The sequence below is a fragment of the Bombina bombina genome, chromosome 5 (genome assembly GCF_027579735.1).
Source record: "Bombina bombina isolate aBomBom1 chromosome 5, aBomBom1.pri, whole genome shotgun sequence".
NCBI lineage: Eukaryota > Metazoa > Chordata > Amphibia > Anura > Bombinatoridae > Bombina > Bombina bombina.
The window spans coordinates 910902819-910924397 of record NC_069503.1 but is presented as its reverse complement, the minus strand read 5'-3'; the positions used below and the strand labels follow the sequence as shown (position 1 = coordinate 910924397).

Here is a 21579-nt window from a genome sequence, read left to right as displayed (position 1 = left end):
AAACGGTCCCTAAGGTGGAGGGAGCAGTTTCTACTTTAGCTAAGCGTACCACTATCCCGGTGGAGGATAGCTGTGCCTTTTCAGATCCAATGGATAAAAAGTTAGAGGGTTACCTTAAGAAAATGTTTGTTCAACAAGGTTTTATATTGCAACCCCTTGCATGCATTGCGCCTGTCACGGCTGCGGCGGCATTTTGGTTTGAGTCTCTGGAAGAGACCCTTGACACAGCTCCATTGGATGAGATTACACACAAGCTTAAAGCCCTTAAGCTAGCTAATTCATTTATTTCTGATGCCGTAGTACATTTAACTAAACTTACGGCTAAGAATTCCGGATTCGCCATTCAGGCGCGCAGAGCGCTGTGGCTAAAATCCTGGTCAGCTGATGTGACTTCTAAATCTAAATTGCTTAACATACCTTTCAAGGGGCAGACATTATTCGGGCCCGGTTTGAAAGAAATTATCGCTGACATTACGGAAGGTAAGGGCCATGCCCTGCCTCAAGACAGAGCCAAACCAAGGGCTAGACAGTCTAATTTTCGTGCCTTTCGTAACTTCAAGCCAGGAGCAGCATCAACTTCCTCTGCTCCAAAACAGGAAGGAGCTGTTGCTCACTACAGACAAGGCTGGAAACCTAACCAGACCTGGAACAAGGGCAAGCAGGCCAGAAAACCTGCTGCTGCCCCTAAGACAGCATGAAGTGAGGGCCCCCAATCCGGAAACGGATCTAGTAGGGGGCAGACTTTCTCTCTTCGCCCAGGCTTGGGCAAGAGATGTCCAGGATCCCTGGGCGTTGGAGATCATATCTCAGGGATATCTTCTGGACTTCAAAACTTCTTCCAAAAGGGAGATTTCATCTTTCAAGGTTGTCAACAAACCAGATAAAGAAAGAGGCGTTTCTACGCTGTGTACAAGATCTTTTACTAATGGGAGTGATCCACCCGGTTCCGCGGTCGGAACACGGACAAGGGTTTTACTCAAATCTGTTTGTGGTTCCCAAGAAAGAAGGAACCTTCAGACCAATATTGGATTTAAAGATCCTAAACAAATTCCTAAGAGTTCCATCGTTCAAAATGGAAACTATTCGGACAATCTTACCCATGATCCAAAGGGGTCAGTACATGACCACAGTGGATTTAAAGGATGCCTACCTTCACATACCGATTCACAAAGATCATTACCGGTATTTAAGGTTCGCCTTCCTAGACAGGCATTACCAGTTTGTAGCTCTTCCCTTCGGGTTAGCTACTGCTCCAAGAATCTTTACAAAGGTTCTGGGTTCTCTTCTGGCGGTACTAAGACCGCGAGGAATATCGGTAGCTCCATACCTAGACGACATTCTGATACAAGCGTCAAGTTTCCAAACTGCCAAGTCTCATACAGAGTTAGTACTGGCATTTCTAAGGTCACATGGGTGGAAAGTGAACGAAGAAAAGAGTTCTCTATTTCCACTCACAAGAGTTCCCTTCTTAGGGACTCTTATAGATTCTGTAGAAATGAAGATTTATCTGACAGAGGTCAGGTTAACAAAACTTCTAAATGCTTGCCGGGTCCTTCATTCCATTCCACACCCGTCAGTGGCTCAGTGCATGGAGGTAATCGGCTTAATGGTAGCCGCAATGGACATAGTACCTTTTGCACGCCTGCATCTCAGACCACTGCAACTGTGCATGCTAAGTCAGTGGAATGGGGATTACTCAGATTTGTCCCCTATGCTGAATCTGGATCAAGAGACCAGAAATTCAATTCTATGGTGGCTCTCTCGGCCACATCTATCCAAGGGGATGCCCTTCAGCAGGCCAGATTGGACGATTGTAACAACAGACGCCAGCCTGATAGGTTGGGGCGCTGTCTGGAATTCCCTGAAGACTCAGGGATCTTGGACTCAGGAGGAGAGTCTCCTTCCCATAAATATTCTGGAATTAAGAGCAGTTTTCAATGCCCTTCTGGCTTGGCCTCAGTTAGCAACTCTGAGGTTCATCAGGTTTCAGTCGGACAACATCACGACTGTGGCTTACATCAACCATCAGGGAGGGACAAGGAGTTCCCTAGCAATGATGGAAGTCTCAAAGATAATTCACTGGGCAGAGTCTCACTCTTGCCACCTATCAGCGATCCACATCCCAGGCGTGGAGAACTGGGAAGCGGATTATCTAAGTCGCCAGACTTTTCATCCGGGGGAGTGGGAACTTCATCCGGAGGTCTTTGCTCAAATACTTCGGCGTTGGGGCAAACCAGATCTGGATCTCATGGCGTCTCGCCAGAACGCCAAACTTCCTTATTACGGATCCAGGTCCAGAGACCCGGGAGCGGTTCTGATAGATGCTCTGACAGCACCTTGGGTCTTCAACATGGCTTATGTGTTTCCACCCTTCCCGAAGCTTCCTCGATTGATTGCCAGGATCAAACAGGAGAGAGCATCGGTGATTCTAATAGCGCCTGCGTGGCCACGCAGGACCTGGTATGCAGATCTAGTGGACATGTCGTCCTGTCCACCATGGTCTCTACCTCTGAGACAGGACCTTCTGGTGCAGGGTCCTTTCAAACATCCAAATCTAATTTCTCTGAGGCTGACTGCATGGAGATTGAACGCTTGATTCTATCAAAGCGTGGATTCTCGGAGTCAGTGATTGATACCTTGATACAGGCTAGGAAGCCTGTTACCAGGAAAATTTACCATAAAATATGGCGCAAATACTTGCATTGGTGCAAATCCAAGAGTTACTCATGGAGTAAGGTTAGGATTCCTAGGATATTGTCTTTTCTACAAGAAGGCTTAGAAAAGGGTTTATCCGCTAGTTCGTTAAAGGGACAAATCTCAGCTTTGTCCATCCTTTTACACAAACGTCTGTCAGAAGTTCCAGACGTTCAGGCTTTTTGTCAGGCTTTGGCCAGGATTAAGCCTGTGTTTAAAACTGTTGCTCTACCATGGAGCTTAAACTTAGTTCTTAACGTTTTACAGGGTGTTCCGTTTGAACCCCTTCATTCCATTGATATCAAGCTGTTATCTTGGAAAGTTCTGTTTTTAATGGCTATTTCCTCGGCTCGAAGAGTCTCTGAGTTATCTGCTTTACATTGTGATTCTCCTTATCTGATTTTCCATTCAGACAAGGTAGTTCTGCGTACTAAACCTGGGTTCTTACCTAAGGTAGTCACTAACAGGAATATCAATCAAGAGATTGTTGTTCCTTCATTGTGCCCTAATCCTTCCTCAAAGAAGGAACGACTTCTGCACAATCTGGACGTTGTCCGTGCCCTGAAATTTTATTTACAGGCAACTAAAGATTTTCGACAAACTTCTTCCCTGTTTGTCGTCTATTCTGGACAGAGGAGAGGTCAAAAGGCTTCGGCTACCTCTCTCTCCTTCTGGCTTCGTAGTATAATACGTTTAGCCTATGAGACTGCTGGACAGCAGCCTCCTGAAAGAATTACAGCTCATTCTACCAGAGCTGTGGCTTCCACTTGGGCCTTTAAAAATGAGGCCTCTATTGAACAGATTTGCAAGGCTGCGACTTGGTCTTCACTTCACACTTTTTCCAAATTTTACAAATTTGACACTTTTGCTTCTTCGGAGGCTGTTTTTGGGAGAAAGGTTCTTCAGGCAGTGGTTCCTTCCGTGTAAAGATCCTGCCTGTCCCTCCCGTCATCCGTGTACTTTTAGCTTTGGTATTGGTATCCCATAAGTAATGGATGACCCGTGGACTGACTACACTTAACAGGAGAAAACATAATTTATGCTTACCTGATAAATTCCTTTCTCCTGTAGTGTAGTCAGTCCACGGCCCGCCCTGTTTTTTATGGCAGGTCTAAATTTTAAATTATACTCCAGTCACCACTGCACCCTATAGTTTCTCCTTTCTCGTTTGGTTTTCGATCGAATGACTGGGTGTGACGTAGAGGGGAGGAGCTATGTAGCAGCTCTGCTTAAGTGATCCTCTTGCACTTCCTGTTAGGGAGGAGTTAATATCCCATAAGTAATGGATGACCCGTGGACTGACTACACTACAGGAGAAAGGAATTTATCAGGTAAGCATAAATTATGTTTTTCTACCACAAGACAAGAAGAATAGATCTAAAGGCCATCACAGTAATTTCCATTCCTTTCGTAACTTCAAAAGTCTTCCTCTCCCTCTTCACAGCAGGAGCAGTCCAAATCTTATTGGAGACCAAATCAGTCTTGGAACAATGGGATGCAATCAACCCTCAGCTGTGTCTGTCATCATTAAGGGTCTGCCCTTGGTCCGGGATTGGATCAGGTGGGGGGCAGGCTTTCCCTGTTTTGTCAAGCATGGATATGGGATGTCCCAGATCCTTGGGCTGTAGACATAATGTCTCAGGGTTACAAAATAGAATTCAAATCTCGTCCTCCCAAGGGCAGATTTCTTCTCTCAAGATTATCTGTGGATCAGGTAAAAAGAGAGGCATTCTTAAAGTGCGTTCAGGATCTCTCTTCATTGTTTATAGAGGTAATTGGTCTGATGGTTGCTTCCATAGACATCATTCCTTTTGCTCAATTCCATTAGAGAGCTCTGCAGTTATGCATGCTCAGACAATGGAACGGAGTCCCTTCAGATCTGTCTCAGAGAATAAATCTGGACCAGTTGACAAGAGACTCCCTCTCGTGGTGGCTTTCTCAGGATCACCTGTCTCAGGGCACATGCTTCAATAGACCCTCCTGGGTGATTGTGACCACGGACGCCAGCCTGCTAGACTGGGAGCAGTATGGGACTCATTAAAGGTGCAGGACCTATGGACTCATTAGGATTCTTCTCTCCCTAGAAACATCTTGGAGTTGAAAGCGATCTACAATGTTTTGATGACTTGACCTCAATTGTCCTTAGCCCAGTTTATCAGGTTCCAATCAGACAACATCACCTCGGTGGCTTACTTCAACCACCAGGGAGGAACTCGGAGGTCCTTAGACATGAAGGCGGTGGAACGGATTATTTCGTGGGTGGAAGTTCACAATTGTTGTCTATCTGCCATCCACATTCCAGGAGTGGACAATTGTAAGGTGGTTTTCCTGAGCAGACAGACTTTTCATCTCGGGGAGTGGGCTCCCAATCCGGAGGTGTTCTCCAGGCTAACCCTCAAGTGGGAGGTGCCGGAGTTGGATCTGATGGCGTTTCGTCAGAACGCCAAGCTTCCAAGTTATGGTTCAAGGTCAACAGATCAGAAAGCTGCTCTGATAGATGCTCTGGCGGTTCCTTGGGATTTCGTTCTAGCATACCTGTTTCCTCCATTTGCACTCCTTTTTATGAGTCATTGCTTGTATCAAACAGGAGAGAGCGTCTGTAATTCTAATAGCGCCTGCATGAATCTGGTATGCAGACCTAGTGAAGATGTCATCTCTTCCTCCTTGGGGGTTTCCTCTGAGGAAGGACCTTCTTACTCAGGGTTCATTCCAGGGTTAATTTCTCTGAAGCTGACTGCTTGGAGATTGAACGCTTAGTTCTGGCTAAGCGTGGGTTTTCTGAGTCAGTCATACAATCCTCCCACACACCTATAACATATATATTATATAATATACTTTATTAGTGCCCCTTCATGCAGAATAAACATCTTTGTTATTTATTTAAATTTTAGAAGGAAATAACATTTTTAGAAAGTTTTTTTTTCCTAACATTTGTGAAAAACATTTGTGAAAAAGTTAGTGAAAAAGTGAACGATTTTTTTTATTTGATCGCATTTGGCGGTGAAATGGTGGCATGAAATATACCAAAATGGGCCTAGATCAATGCTTTGGGTTGTCTACTTCACTAAAGCTAAAATTAACCCTAGAAGCTCCCTACATGCTCCCTAATTAACCCCTTCACTGCTGGGCACAATACACGTGTGGTGCACAGTGGCATTTAGCAGCCTTCTAATTACCAAAAAGCAAAGCCAAAGCCATATATTTCTGCTATTTCTGAACAAAGGGGATCCCAGAGAAGCATTTACAACCATTTGTGCCATAATTGCACAAGTTGTTTGTAAATAATTTCAGGGAGAAACCTAAAATTTGTGAAAAAGTGAACGATTTTTTTATTTGATTGCATTTGGCGGTGAAATGGTGGCATGAAATATACCAAAATGGGCCTAGATCAATACTTTGGGTTGTCTACTAAAAAAATATATATACATGTAAAGGGTCATTCAGGGATTCCTGACAGATATCAGAGTTCCAGTGTAATTATCGCTAATTGTGGAAAAAAAATGGTTTGAAAATTGCAAAGTGCTACTTGTACTTATTGCCTTATAACGTTAAAAAAAAATCAAAGAACATGTAAACATTGGGTATTTCTAAACTCAGGACAAAATCTATAGACTATTTAGCATGGGTGGGTGTTATTTGGTGGTTGTAGATGTGTAACAGATTTTGGGGGTCAAAGTTAGAAAAAGTGTGTTTTTTTCCATTTTTTCATCATATTTTATATTTTTTTATAGTAAATTATAACATATAATGAAAAAAATTGGTATCTTTAGAAAGTCCATTTAATGGCGAGAACATTGGTATATAATATGTGTGGGTACAGTAAATGAGTAAGAGGAAAATTACCGCCGCAGAAATATAAAAATAGCCCTGGTCCCAAACGGTCAGAAAATTGAAAAGTTCTCTGGTCAATAAAGGGTTAGCAAGGGTTTGCTCCTAGTCATTCTTTTATTTTTGGGATTCTTACCGGCCCAAATTGTTTTACTATGGACTTGGAACAGGGGGTCTGCTCCTATGGATAAATGTTTATTGTGTCTTGAGGCCCAAATTGTTTTATCTATTTCAATTTAGTTCCTCATGTTTAGAAAAGACTTTAAAATGTAAAGATAAACGTTTGGTTTCTGAGTTTAAGGCTTTAACCACTTTAGATAGAGGTTAGTTATGGGATTGTAGCTTCTCAAGTTATTAAATACAATATTGAAGGATTGAACCTTGAAAAAGAGAAGCATTTAGTCTCTAGATAAAATTAGGTTAAACGTAATCAGCACAAACTGGGTTTAACAAGAAGTTGAGGGAAAAGAGACTTGAATATATTAAGTAAATTATAGAGTGAATGGGATTCTTCAGGAATTGCAATCTGTAACAAAGTGTTCATAAAGTTTGTAGCTTATACCTTGATGTCAGATTGTATTTAGAGAAAGCACAATAATGAATTAATGCAGTTCTAAGTCCTTGCTATCAAGGAGATATCAGGAGGAGATATCATCTTAAAGGTACATAGGTACATAACATAGGGATATGACACTGAACCTCATGTCTCTCAGTATGATGCTGTTCAGACAATGCCACAGCTTTCTCCTCAAACGTCCCAAGCCTCAATAGCTACACATATAGAGCCCTGCAATTCCTCTCAGCCTCCTGGAGGAGTTTATTTGCCATCAGATTTTGCTGCACAGATATCTTCAGCGGTATCTGTGGCTTTATCTGCTTTCCCCATGTTAGGGAAGAGCAAGAGGAAATCTAAGATTTTTCCTGAGTGTAAGGTGTCTTTTCTGTCTGCTGCTACGCAAGTTGCTCTCCCTCATAAGTCTGATGAGGAGGATACCTTGGTAGCCTCTGAGGCCGAAATCTCAGATTTGGACAGTATAATTCCTTTGTCTGACTCTAAAGAGGTAAACTTCAAATTTAAGATTGAACACCTCCATGTACTATTAAAGGAGGTATTGGCTACTTTGGACGACTCAGATTATTTTGTCGCTGTCATTCCTAAAAAATCTAGTAAGCTTAACAAATACTATTATGTTCCTTCCTATGTGAAAGTGTTTCCTGTTCCAAACCTTGTGAGTGAGATTATTACACAGTAATGGGAGAAGCCAGGGATGCTTCCTGTTGCGGACTCCATTAGAGATTCATGGCATACGGTGCCTAAAGTAGAAAGGGTTATTTCTACTCTGGCTAAGAGAACTACGATCCCTATTGAGGATAGCTGTTCCTTTAAGGATCCTATGGACAAGAAGCTGGAGGCTTATTTGAAGAAGATGTATGTTCATCAGAGTCTTCAATGGCAACCTGCAGTTTCTGATATTACGGGTGGAAAAGGATCTTTTCTACCACAAGACAAGAAGAATAGATCTAAAGGCCATCACAGTAATTTCCATTCCTTTCGTAACTTCAAAAGTCTTCCTCTCCCTCTTCCAAGCAGGAGCAGTCCAAATCTTATTGGAGACCAAATCAGTCTTGGAACAATGGGATGCAATCAACCCTCAGCTGTGTCTGTCATCATTAAGGGTCTGCCCTTGGTCCGGGATTGGATCAGGTGGGGGGCAGGCTTTCCCTGTTTTGTCAAGCATGGATATGGGATGTCCCAGATCGTTGGGCTGTAGACATAATGTCTCAGGGTTACAAAATAGAATTCAAATCTCGTCCTCCCAAGGGCAGATTTCTTCTCTCAAGATTATCTGTGGATCAGGTAAAAAGAGAGGCATTCTTAAAGTGCGTTCAGGATCTCTCTTCATTGTTTATAGAGGTAATTGGTCTGATGGTTGCTTCCATGGACATCATTCCTTTTGCTCAATTCCATTAGAGAGCTCTGCAGTTATGCATGCTCAGACAATGGAACGGAGTCCCTTCAGATCTGTCTCAGAGAATAAATCTGGACCAGTTGACAAGAGACTCCCTCTCGTGGTGGCTTTCTCAGGATCACCTGTCTCAGGGCACATGCTTCAATAGACCCTCCTGGGTGATTGTGACCACGGACGCCAGCCTGCTAGACTGGGAGCAGTATGGGACTCATTAAAGGTGCAGGGCCTATGGACTCATTAGGATTCTTCTCTCCCTATAAACATCTTGGAGTTGAAAGCGATCTACAATGTTTTGATGACTTGACCTCAATTGTCCTTAGCCCAGTTTATCAGGTTCCAATCAGACAACATCACCTCGGTGGCTTACTTCAACCACCAGGGAGGAACTCGGAGGTCCTTAGACATGAAGGCGGTGGAACGGATTATTTCGTGGGTGGAAGTTCACAATTGTTGTCTATCTGCCATCCACATTCCAGGAGTGGACAATTGTGAGGCGGTTTTCCTGAGCAGACAGACTTTTCATCTCGGGGAGTGGGCTCCCCATCCGGAGGTGTTCTCCAGGCTAACCCTCAAGTGGGAGGTGCCGGAGTTGGATCTGATGGCTTTTGTCAGAACGCCAAGCTTCCAAGTTATGGTTCAAGGTCAAGAGATCAGCAAGCTGCTCTGATAGATGCTCTGGCGGTTCCTTGGGATTTCGTTCTAGCATACCTGTTTCCTCCATTTGCACTCCTTTTTTTGAGTCATTGCTTGTATCAAACAGGAGAGAGCGTCTGTAATTCTAATAGCGCCTGCATGAATCTGGTATGCAGACCTAGTGAAGATGTCATCTCTTCCTCCTTGGGGGTTTCCTCTTAGGTAGGACCTTCTTACTCAGGGTCCATTCCAGGGTTAATTTCTCTGAAGCTGACTGCTTGGAGATTGAACGCTTACTTCTGGCTAAGCGTGGGTTTTCTGAGTCAGTCATACAATCCTCCCACACACCTATAACATATATATTATATAATATACTTTATTAGTGCCCCTTCATGCAGAATAAACATCTTTGTTATTTATTTAAATTTTAGAAGGAAATAACATTTTTAGAAAGTTTTTTTTTTTCTAAAACGTATATACCGTGTATATATATATATATAAATATATATATATATATATATATATATATATATATATATATATATATATTATATTTGTGTTAATTTCTTAGGGTTAACAAGGAAATTAATTGGCATGTGGGATGTCATTGATGAGGTCATGCAAACCTCCCAAGGACACAATGGCGGCAGTTTGTTAGGAATTTACTTGCTTTTACTCATTTGATAGAAAACTGACATTTTAACTTTTTTGCCAATATAGTATATTTTTCTGACTTTTTAGAACTTATTGGTTAGAGAGTTTATCTACCCAATTACAGTATACACTGTAGGTTTTATACTAATGCATTGCACTTGTTTGGTTCTACTTTATCTATTCATTCTTATGGCTCATATGTTCAGAAAGAAATCCTTGTCTTTTAAGATGAGGGGTAATTTCTACTAGTGCTGTGGTGTTATCATAGAAACGTGTCTGATGTGCACTATGGTTTGCCAGTTAATTTGGTTGGAATGACTTGCAGCAAGCACATTACTGGACACATAAAATGTGTTTTTGCCACTTTTGCTCCTGCGGTATTGGCACTAGACTAATGCCATCTATTTTGGAAGGGAGTTCTTCATTGGTTCAGTTATTAAGTAATTGCAAAAGTTCTTGTGCCACTGCCAAAACCCCTGATACAGATACAATCTAATTGCTACATATTTTTCCTGTAATAAGATCTTTATATCACCCTCATAGATCCATCCATAGACCCTAGAATATTCAATTAAGGTCTTTTTTATGGAAAAGATGATGCAGGATTGTACTTAGTTTTTACTAACTTACAAGTTAAGAGACATAAAAATACGGAAAATAAGCTTTACACTTACACAAAATGAATAAATGTATTCAGTGTAAGTATAGAGCTTGTTTTCCATATGTATTCTTTATAACAAATTAATTCCCGCTCTTGTACACCTCTTTCTGTCTGTTCATTGTCAGTCTCACACCCTGTCTGATTGTGAACTAAAGCCACCAGGAAGTGGAAGGCTTCCCAAGAAGTTCTAGATTGTTTGGTACCTTCTTAAAGTGGCACACAACAGTATACCCAGCAGTTAAGACTTATGACAACTAAAAATTGCTATTAGTAAAGTATGTCTTGCTTTCTAAATATTTGACTTTCTATGTGTACAGCTATTAGTTTAGCATTGTATTAAAACCCCTAACATTTCCTCTTTCACAGTATCACTCCATTCAATTTTTTTTTGTACACAAAGTCAAATAATATAAGATTATGCACCTAATAATTACTGGATAGAGAGGGGTATCATAACAAGGATGCTCACAGATGTGTCTCAGCACTTCTTAATCTGTTATTTGGGCTTAGTTCAATTTTTATACAAATAGCTTAGGTCAAATATTAGTCTGAAAAAAAAAGAGGAAGCTCACAGTCCATAGATATTTCAAAATACTTTAGCTTTGCAATTCAAAGTACACACATAAAATAGTATTCCCATTGGGATCTTTTAAATAACCTCCAAGAACCAACAAGTTTTGAGGCCCATTCAAAACCATATTCAATACAGTCAGAGCTATAGTATAAACTAATAGCACCATCTACAGACTAACTCCAAAAATACATAATCACCACTGAATAGTTTCTTGGAAAAGAGATGTGTTTTTGATAATTGGTTATAAATTATAGAGCATTCATTGGTTTTAACTTTCTGTACCAGACGAGTTTTAGTGTCATGATTTATTTGTATCTGTTCTAGCATCACTGGATCCATTAAGTAGAAATATGTTTACTGCTGGACAGCCAGTCAGCCAGTAGATGGTGTTAACCCATGCAAAGTTAAAGGGACATTAAACACTTAATAAATCAGCAGAGAGCAAAGATAAGAGAATAATGAGAATAATTTGTACATGTATTTTTAAAAATTATATTAGTTGTTTAAACATTGAAAAAATCAGGGTAAAGTTAAAAGGACATTAAACCCAATTTTTTTCTTTAAGAAATCAGATAGAGAATACAACTTTAAAACAACTTTCTAATTTACTTATATTATCTAATTTGCTTTATTCTCTTGATATTCTTTCCTGAAAAGCATATCTAGATAGGCTCAGTAGCTGCTGATTGGTGGTTGCACATAGATGCCTCATGTGATTGGCTGACCCATGTGCATGGCTATTTCTTCAACAAAGGATATCTAATGAAAGAAGAAAATTAGATAATAGAGGTAAATTGGAATGTTGTTTACAATTGTATTCTCTGTCTGAATCATGAAAGAAAAATTTTGGGTTTAATGTCCCTTTAATGTCCATAAAGCAGCCGGCACCGCCATATTGTAAGCAAACAAAAAAATCACAAAAAGCTGAATGCGCCTCCTAGTGCGATACATAAAAAATAGTAATAATAATGTGTTAAACCAAGTGACACAGTGATGGTAACATTACTCTAAAACACATAACACACAAAAAATATCAAAAACAAGTATAAAAGTGGTGAAATAAATAGTGATGAAAACCGTGATGCCAAATGTCACCGTTCCCACAGATTGCAGACGGTATTAGCCGGGACTGTAATGAAAATGCAAATGGTCTGTTAGGCGGTGTCTGTGGGCATCTGCTCACTTCTCCAAACTCCGACAGGACAGGAGCCAAAAGGACTGCAATAGCACAATGGAAAAAGAAAAAAGTTAAGGCGCTTTCTCTTCTTTTTCCTTTGTGCTACCGCCATATTGTAACTTAGGTTACATTTTCTGCTGAGGCCAATTAGGAATGGTTATAAATGGCTTACTAGCGTGTGCAACCAATGACTGTGTGGAATAAAGCCGTGTCTACACTTCCATGTTTAACATAATTGAAAAGACCACAATATTAAGAATTCAATTACAGCAAAGGAGAACAAAATAAATAATGAAAGTATATTGCAAAGTTGTTTTGCTACATGTAATTAAACAGTTTATGACTCAAGTTGCACAACGTTATCTGTGTTTAACCACTTTGCAGGTTTTAAACACATAGCGGTGTAGGGGCTCTAGTCTTAAAATATTACATTCTCTAACAAATTGGAGCATGTCATTTTTTGACTATAATGGCCCCTTTACATATTAAAGAAATAAATGGAAATTGTACCTTGGTTTAACAACTTATCCCATTAGCGTCTGTCTTTTACACACAATTTTAAACTGTATATAATTTTTCTGAGGATGTCTAAAGAATAACTCTCTCTGTATTTTTTATTTATCAATTCCAGTGTGAAGATGATTTAGCTGAGAAGATGAGAAGCAATGAGATGCTACAACGAGCTATCAGTACGTATGAAGAAGTAACTGATTTACCCAATGTGCCTTCAGATTTAGTGAAACTGGCACTGAGGAGGCGCGCTAACAGACAGCAATTTCTAGGTAAGAACTTTCTGATGACCTTATACAATCGGATGTTCTGTTAACTTTTCTTAGAGCATAGATATCTTTTAAAAGATAATTTTGTCTAGGTTTAATTTTTAAATGTTAGGGCTGTTTAATAGTTAAAGCGTGCAAAATGCAAGCAAAATGATGAACAAAGAAATACATTACACACACACACACATATATATATATATTTATATATATATATATATACATATACAGGTAGCCCTCAGTTTACGCCGGGATTAGGTTCCAGGAGGAATGGTTGTAAATCAAAACCATTGTAAATTGAAACACAGTTTATAATGTAAGTCAATGGGAAGTGAGGGAGTTAGGTTCCAGGCCCCTCTCAAAATTGTCATAAGTAACACCTAATACATTATTTTTAAAGCTTTGAAATGAAGACTTTAAATGCTAAACAGCATTATAAACCTAATAATATATATTCTATCATCATCAAACTAAGTTTAATGAACAAAATCATTTGCTAACAGCACCTAATTAAATAATTGCACAACAGACTGCATCATCATCAAACTAAGTTTAATGAACAAAAACGTTTTTTTACTTGCATATTTCTGCAATCATTGTTAGCATGTTAGATAATATTGGGTCTGCACCTATTCTATGCATTTCAATCTGCAGTGATTAATAGGCAGTTAGGCACCCTCACCTCAAGCAGCTGGACAGGAAGATAATAGGGAAGTGGCTGCTAAATCTTGTTGCTCGATAGCTAATGTCTGCTCTGTGTACACAGATCAATTTCAGGCTGTTAAGTTGCATAACTTTGCTGCAAAACAAGCCGACAGCTCCACCTACTGGCTATTTTAATTAGTGCCCTGCTTTCCAAAGCTTTTCAATAGTAGTCACATGACTGAAAAAAAAGGTTGTTATTCTGAACCGGTGCAAATTGAACCGGCGTAAACCGAGGGCCACCTGTATATACATATAAATATATATATATATATATATATATATATATATATATATATATATATATATATATATATACATATATAGTCTATATCTATTATCTATATTCTCCATCAAAAAAGGGATTTCAAAAGGTATTACAGTCTTTTATTTTTGAAAAATGGGTGTTCTTGTGCTGAAATACTTTCAGTATTTTAAGATGTGTCCCTATCTGCCAATGCATCTATGGGAGTCGACCATGTAAGCAGTTTGATTGCTTAGCTTTCATATGCACAATAGAATGTACATGCCCACAATGTCCCTTTGACTTAACTCTTTAATACTATTTTACTTCTTCTTTGTTTCATTACTGCCCCTTTTTTAGTACATTATTTTTCTACCATTCCTCATTCACTTTATTGTTTATAACCATTTGTTTCTTTATCTATCACCAATTGTGATATGAGCTACACAGATGTATAGCTCAGTAGATTTACACATTTCCTTCAGATTAGTGCTATGGGAAATCAAACCTTTTTTTTATTATTTTAAATAATTTTTATTTGAGGTTTAATTCAAGGCATACAAACAGTATGAGACAATAAGAAATGAAAAATAATACAATACATGCCTATATAATAAATTCCAAGAATAGAATTACACATGCAGCATGCAAACCAATATATATATATATATATATATATATATATATATATATATATATATATACCTACCTTCTAAATAACACAAGGTCACTTTTGGACCTCATGATAAAATTAAAAGTATAAAGCTACAGAAGGTAAGCTCAAATAAAAGAGACCATTCTTGGGTCTTAAATGATGAACTTCATTCTAATTTTTTATAAAATATTATAACTATATCTACAAAAGAAGCCCTCCTTATACACCTAATTCCCCAAGGTTTACTTGGGGTGGATACCAGAGTGTGTGTGTTCTTCACAGAAAAGTTTGCCAGCTGGGTGGCATTTTGAAGTAGCCGGGTGGGGGCAGTGTAATATTTTCTATTATATCATTTTCATCTAGCCAAAGCACAATTTTTTTATTTTCTCTTGCAAGGTGTATCCAGTCCACGGATTCATCCTTTACTTGTGGGATATTCTCATTCCCTACAGGAAGTGGCAAAGAGAGCACACAGCAGAGCTGTCCATATAGCTCCCCCTCTAGCTCCACCCCCCAGTCATTTTCTTTGCCGGCTCTAAGCACTAGGGTCTCTCTACGGGAGGGTAAAATGAATGTGGTGTTAGAATTTTAGTTTTTATTATCTTCAATCAAAAGTTTGTTATTTTAAATGGTACCGGTTTGTACTATTTACTCTCTAGCAGAAAAGTGATGAAGATTTCTTATGAGAGAAAAATGATTTTAGCATGTTGTAACTAAAATCCACTGCTGTTCCCACACAGGACTGAGGAGTACCAGAAAACTTCAGTTGGGGGGAACGGTTTGCAGGGTAATCTGCAATGAGGTATGTTCAGTCATTTATTTCTAGACAAGACTGAGATAATGCTAGAAGAGACTGACAATATCCCCATGAGGGGAGGGTAAGCTATGTTCACAGACTTAGTAAGGAATTGAATGCTTACATAACAGGGCTAATTATGCTGGTTGACACTGATTCAGGGCAATCGATTGTTTATTTAAGAAAAATATTGTTTATAGACACTTTGAAAGTCCTTTTGGGGTTCTTTCTGGGGTTATTACCCACATGGCTGTTTTTTATTCACTTAAGAGTGATTTACTAGGCCTCACAGCTCCGGATTGGAGTGGGAGGGGCCTAAGTTTGCGCCTCAGATGCACAGTTTGAATTGCAGAGAAGTTCATGCTGCTTCACATGGAGGATCCTGCTGATGTTTGAGGTCCTTATAGAAGCTATATTCCCCAAAATCTGATCCCTAAGGGCAGGCAGGGCCACAGCAAGGCTGTGGCAAGGTGCTGTACTATTTTTAACCGGGTGTTGGCTTTAGGCTGCTCCGGTTTGGGCATTAAAGGGTTAATCGTTTTGAAACTTGTGGTGCAATCCTATTTCAGGAGAATTGATGCATTTTTCACTGTTTTGTAAAATTGTGTGCTCTTTTTATCTCTTAAAGGCACAGTAAAGTTTTTTTCAAATTGTGTTTTTTATTTGATTAAAGTGCTTTCCAAGCCTGCTTGTGTATATTACTAGTCTATTAAACATGTCTGACACTAAGGAAGATCTTTGTTCAATGTGTTTAGAAGCCATGGTGGAACCCCCTCTCAGAATGTGTCCCACTTGTACTGATATGTTTATACACTTTAAAGATCATATTGTTGCACTTAAGAATGTGGCCCAAGATGATTCTCAGACTGAAGGTAACGAGGGTAGCCCGTCTGCCTCTCCCCAAGTGTCACAACCAGTTACGCCTGCGCAAGCGACGCCTAGTACCTCTAGTGCGTCTAACCCTTTTACATTACAAGACTTAGCGGCAGTCATAGATAATTCCCTTACAGCCTTCTTATCTAAACTGCCCGTGTTACCCGCAAAGCGTGATAGCTCCGTTTTAAGAACAGATTATGAGCATTCTGACGCTTTGGTAGCCGTATCCGATATACCCTCACAACGCTCTGAAGTGGGAGCGAGGGATTTGATGTCTGAGGGAGAAGTCTCTGATTCAGGAAGGGTTCCTCCTCAGACAGATTCAGATACATTGGCTTTTAAATTTAAACTAGAACACCTCCGCGTTTTGCTTAGGGAGGTATTAGCTACTCTGGATGACTGCGACCCTTTGGTGATCCAAGAGAAATTGTGTAAAATGGACAAGTACCTAGAGGTCCCTGTTTACACGGATACGTTTGCGGTTCCTAAGAGGATTGCGGATATCGTTACTAGGGAGTGGGATAGACCAGGTGTTCCCTTTGATCCCCCTCCTGTTTTTAAGAAAATGTTCCCCATACCTGACCCTGTGAGGGACTCGTGGCAGACGGTCCCTAAGGTGGAGGGGGCTGTTTCTACACTTGCTAAACGCACAACCATACCAATTGAAGACAGTTGTGCTTTTCAAGACCCTATGGATAAGAAGTTAGAGGGTTTACTTAAGAAAATTTTTGTTCAACAAGGTTTTCTTCTCCAACCTATTGCCTGCATTATTCCTGTAACTACTGCAGCTGCTTTCTGGTTTGAGGCGCTGGAAGACTCGCTCCAGATGGAGACCTCATATGAGGAAATTATGGATAGAATTAAGGCTCTAAAGCTAGCTAATTCTTTTATCACTGACGCCGCTTTCCAAATAGCTAAGTTAGCGGCGAAAAATTCAGGTGTCGCCCATTTTTGCGCGCAGGGCACTATGGTTGGCCGATGTGTCGTCTAAATCCAAGCTTTTGAACATTCCTTTCAAAGGAAAGACCCTCTTCGGGCCTGAATTGAAAGAGATTATTTCAGATATCACCGGGGGAAAAGGCCATGCTCTCTCTCAGGACAAGCCCTTTAAGACAAAGAACAAAGCTAATTTTCGTTCCTTTCGCAATTTCAGGAACGGCCCCGCTTCATCCTCTCCGGCTGCAAAGCAAGAGGGTAACGCTTCACAGCCCAAGGCAACCTGGACACCTTACCAGGGCTGGAATAAGGGTAAACAGGCCAAAAAGCCTGCAGCTGCCACCAAGACAGCATGAAGGGGTAGCCCCCGATCCGGGACCGGATCTAGTAGGGGGCAGACTCTCTCTCTTTGCTCAGGCCTGGGCAAGAGATGTATACGATCCTTGGGCATTAGAGATTGTAGCCCAGGGATACCTTCTAAAATTCAAGGACTCTCCTCCAAGGGGAAAGTTCCACATTTCTCGTCTGTCTACAGATCAGACAAAGAAAGAGGCGTTTTTACGCTGTGTAGAAGATCTACATACAATGGGAGTGATCCACCCAGTTCCAATTGCAGAACAAGGACTGGAGTTTTACTCAAACCTGTTTTTTGGTTCCCAAAAAAGAACTAACTTTCAGACCATTTCTGGATCTCAAAATTCTAAACAAATTCCTCAGAGTCCCATCATTCAAGATGGAGACCATTCGGACAATCTTACCAATGATCCAGGAGGGTCAATATATGACTAACGTGGATCTAAAGGATGCGTATCTACACATTCCTATCCACAAAGATCGTCACCAGTTTCTCAGGTTCGCCTTTCTGGACAAGCATTCACAGTTTGTGGCTCTTCCTTTCGGGTTGGCCACTGCTCCCAGAATTTTCACAAAGGTGCTAGGCTCTCTCCTGGCGGTTCTAAGACCGCGGGGCATAGCAGACATCTTAATTCAGGCGTCGACTTTCCAAAGAACCAGGTCTCACACGGAGATCATAGTGGCCTTTCTGAGGTCTCACGGGTGGAAGGTGAATGTCAAAAAGAGTTCTCTCTCCCCCCTCACAAGAGTTCCATTCCTAGGAACCCTGATAGACTCGGTAGAAATGAAAATATTTCTGACGGAGGTCAGAAAGTTTAAACTGTTATCTACTTGCCGAGCTCTTCATTCCATTGCTCAAACTCCGTTGGACCAAGAGACCAGAGATTCTCTTCTCTGGTGTTTGTCTCAGGATCACCTGTCTCAGGGAATATGTTTCCGCAGACCAGAGTGGATCATTCTAACGACCGACGCCAGTCTGTTAGGCTGGTGTGCAGTCTGGGACTCCCTGAAAGCTCAGGGCTTATGGTCTCGGGAAGAAACTCGTCTCCCGATAAACATTCTGGAACTGAGGGCGATATTCACCGCTCTTCAGGCATGGCCTCAACTAGCTGTGGCCAAATTCATCAGATTTCAGTCGGACAACATCACGACTGTAGCTTACGTCAATCATCAGGGGGGAACAAAGAGTTCCCTAGCGATGACGGAAGTAACCAAAATAATCAGGTGGGCGGAGGATCCCTCCTGCCATCTCTCAGCAATTCACATCCCAGGAGTAGACAACTGGGAGGCGGATTTTCTAAGTCATCAGACTTTTCACCCGGGGGAGTGGGAACTCCACCCAGAGGTATTTGCCCAGCTGACTCAGCTATGGGGCACTCCAGAATTGGATCTGATGGCATCCTATCAGAACATCAAACTTCCTCTCTACGGGTCCAGGTCCCGGGATCCCAAGGCGGTATTGATAGATGCTCTAGCAGCGCCTTGGTCCTTCAATCTGGCTTATGTTTTTCCACCGTTTCCTCTCCTCCCGCGTCTGGTTGCCAGAATCAAGCAGGAGAAGGCTTCGGTGATTCTGATAGTGCCTGCGTGGCCACGCAGGACTTGGTATGCAGACCTTGTGGACATGTCATCTGCCCCACCATGGACATTGCCAATGAGGCAGGATCTTCTGATGCAGGGTCCGTTCAAGCATCCAAATTTAGTTTCTCTATTTCTGACTGCTTGGAGATTGAACGCTTAATTCTATCAAAGCGTGGGTTCTCTGAGTCAGTTATAGATACTCTGATTCAGGCTAGAAAGCCTGTCACCAGGAAAATCTACCATAAGATATGGCGGACATATCTTTGTTGGTGTGAATCCAAGGGTTACTCATGGAGTAAGATTAGGATTCCCAGGATATTGTCCTTTCTCCAAGAAGGATTGGAGAAAGGATTGTCAGCTAGTTCCTTAAAAGGACAAATATCTGCTTTGTCTATCCTGTTACACAAGCGTCTGGCAGAGGTACCAGACGTTCAAGCGTTTGCTCAGGCTTTAGTCAGAATCAAGCCTGTCTATAAACCTGTGGCTCCGCCATGGAGTTTGAATCTAGTTCTTTCGGTTCTCCAAGGGGTTCTGTTTGAACCTTTACATTCCATAGACATTAAGTTATCTTGGAAAGTTTAGTTTTTGATAGCTATCTCTTCTGCTCGAAGAGTTTCAGAATTATCTGCCTTACAGTGTGTTTCACCTTACCTGGTGTTCCATGCAGATAAGGTAGTTTTGCGTACCAAGCCTGGTTTTCTTCCTAAAGTTGTTTCTAACAAGAATATTAACCAGTAAATAGTTGTTCCTAATCCATCTTCGAAGAAGGAACGTCTATTACACAATCTTGATGTAGTTTGTGCTTTAAAGTTCTATTTACAAGCAACTAAGGATTTCAGACAAACATCTTCCTTGTTTGTTATCTATTCTGGTAAGAGGAGAGGTCAGAAAGCGACTGCTACCTCTCTTTCCTTTTGGCTGAAAAGCATCATCCGTTTGGCCTATGAGACTGCTGGCCAGCAGCCTCCTGAAAGAATTACTGCTCATTCTACCAAAGCAGTGGCTTCCACATGGGCTTTCAAAAATGAGGCTTCTGTTGAACAGATTTGTAAGGCAGCGACTTGGTCTTCACTGCATACTTTTGGCAAATTTTACAAATTCGATACTTTTGCTTCTTCGGAGGCTGTTTTTGGGAGAAAGGTTTTGCAAGCAGTGGTGCCTTCCGTTTAAGGTACCTGTCTTGTTCCCTCCCTTCATCCGTGTCCTAAAGCTTTGGTATTGGTATCCCACAAGTAAAGGATGAATCCGTGGACTGGATACACCTTGCAAGAGAAAACAGAATTTATGCTTACCTGATAAATTACTTTCTCTTGCGGTGTATCCAGTCCACGGCCCGCCCTGGCATTTAAGTCAGGTAAAAAATTTTTCTTTAAAACTACAGTCACCACTGCACCCTATGGTTTCTCCTTTTTCTTCCTAACCTTTGGTCGAATGACTGGGGGGTGGAGCTAGAGGGGGAGCTATATGGACAGCTCTGCTGTGTGCTCTCTTTGCCACTTCCTGTAGGGAATGAGAATATCCCACAAGTAAAGGATGAATCCGTGGACTGGATACACCACAAGAGAAAGTAATTTATCAGGTAAGCATAAATTCTGTTTTTTTTAATTATCTTTTTATTGAAACAATATAATACAGGATTCCATATCATACATGGATCAAATAATAATTATTACTGTATGCGTCATGTACACAAATTGAGAATAACAAAAATGTATATCGCTTTTGTTCTGGATCTTAGCATTACTCTATACAATCATACGCCTAGATTTAGAGTTCTGCGTTAGCCGTCAAAAGCAGCGTTAAGGGGTCCTAACGCTTATTTAGAGTCGGCCAGGTAAAGGTGTACCGCTCACTTTCAAGCCGCGACTTTTCCATACCGCAGATCCCCTAATGCCAATTGCGTATCCTATCTTTTCAATGGGATCTTCCTAACGCTGGTATTTAGAGTCATGGCTGAAGTGAGCGGTACACCCTCTACCGACAAGACTCCTAACGCCCATGGAAAGGCTGTATTTAAGAACTTTATGGGCTAACGCCGGTATATAAAGCTCTTAACTACAGTGCTCTAAAGTACACTAACACCCATAAACTACCTATGTACCCCTAAACCGAGGTCCCCCCACATCGCCGGCACTATAATAAATATTTTTAACCCTTAATCTGCCGACCGCACATCGCCGCCACCTACATTATCCCTATGAACCCCTAATCTGCTGTCCCTAACATCGCCGACACCTACATAATATTTATTAACCCCTAATCTGCCCCCCCACCCAATACTAACTTCAAGTATTAAACCCTAATCTGCCGACCGGACCTCGCCGCTACTATAATAAATGTATTAACCCCTAAAGCTAAGTCTAACCCTAACCCTAACACCCCCCTAAGTAAAATATAATTTTAATCTAACGAAATAAATTAACTCTTATTAACTAAAGTCTTCCTATTTAAAACTAAATACTTACCTG

General features: G+C 40.9%; 1 protein-coding gene across 1 annotated transcript in view; it reads left to right on the top strand.

The window, feature by feature from the left end:
* The window catches only part of ASPH (aspartate beta-hydroxylase), a 300885-nt gene that overhangs the window by 106514 nt on the left and 172792 nt on the right, over nucleotides 1–21579 (top strand). The window contains exon 5 of the mRNA XM_053715890.1: nucleotides 12823–12973. Coding sequence (XP_053571865.1) covers nucleotides 12823–12973 — 151 coding nt within the window. The remainder of the gene's footprint in view (nucleotides 1–12822; nucleotides 12974–21579) is intronic.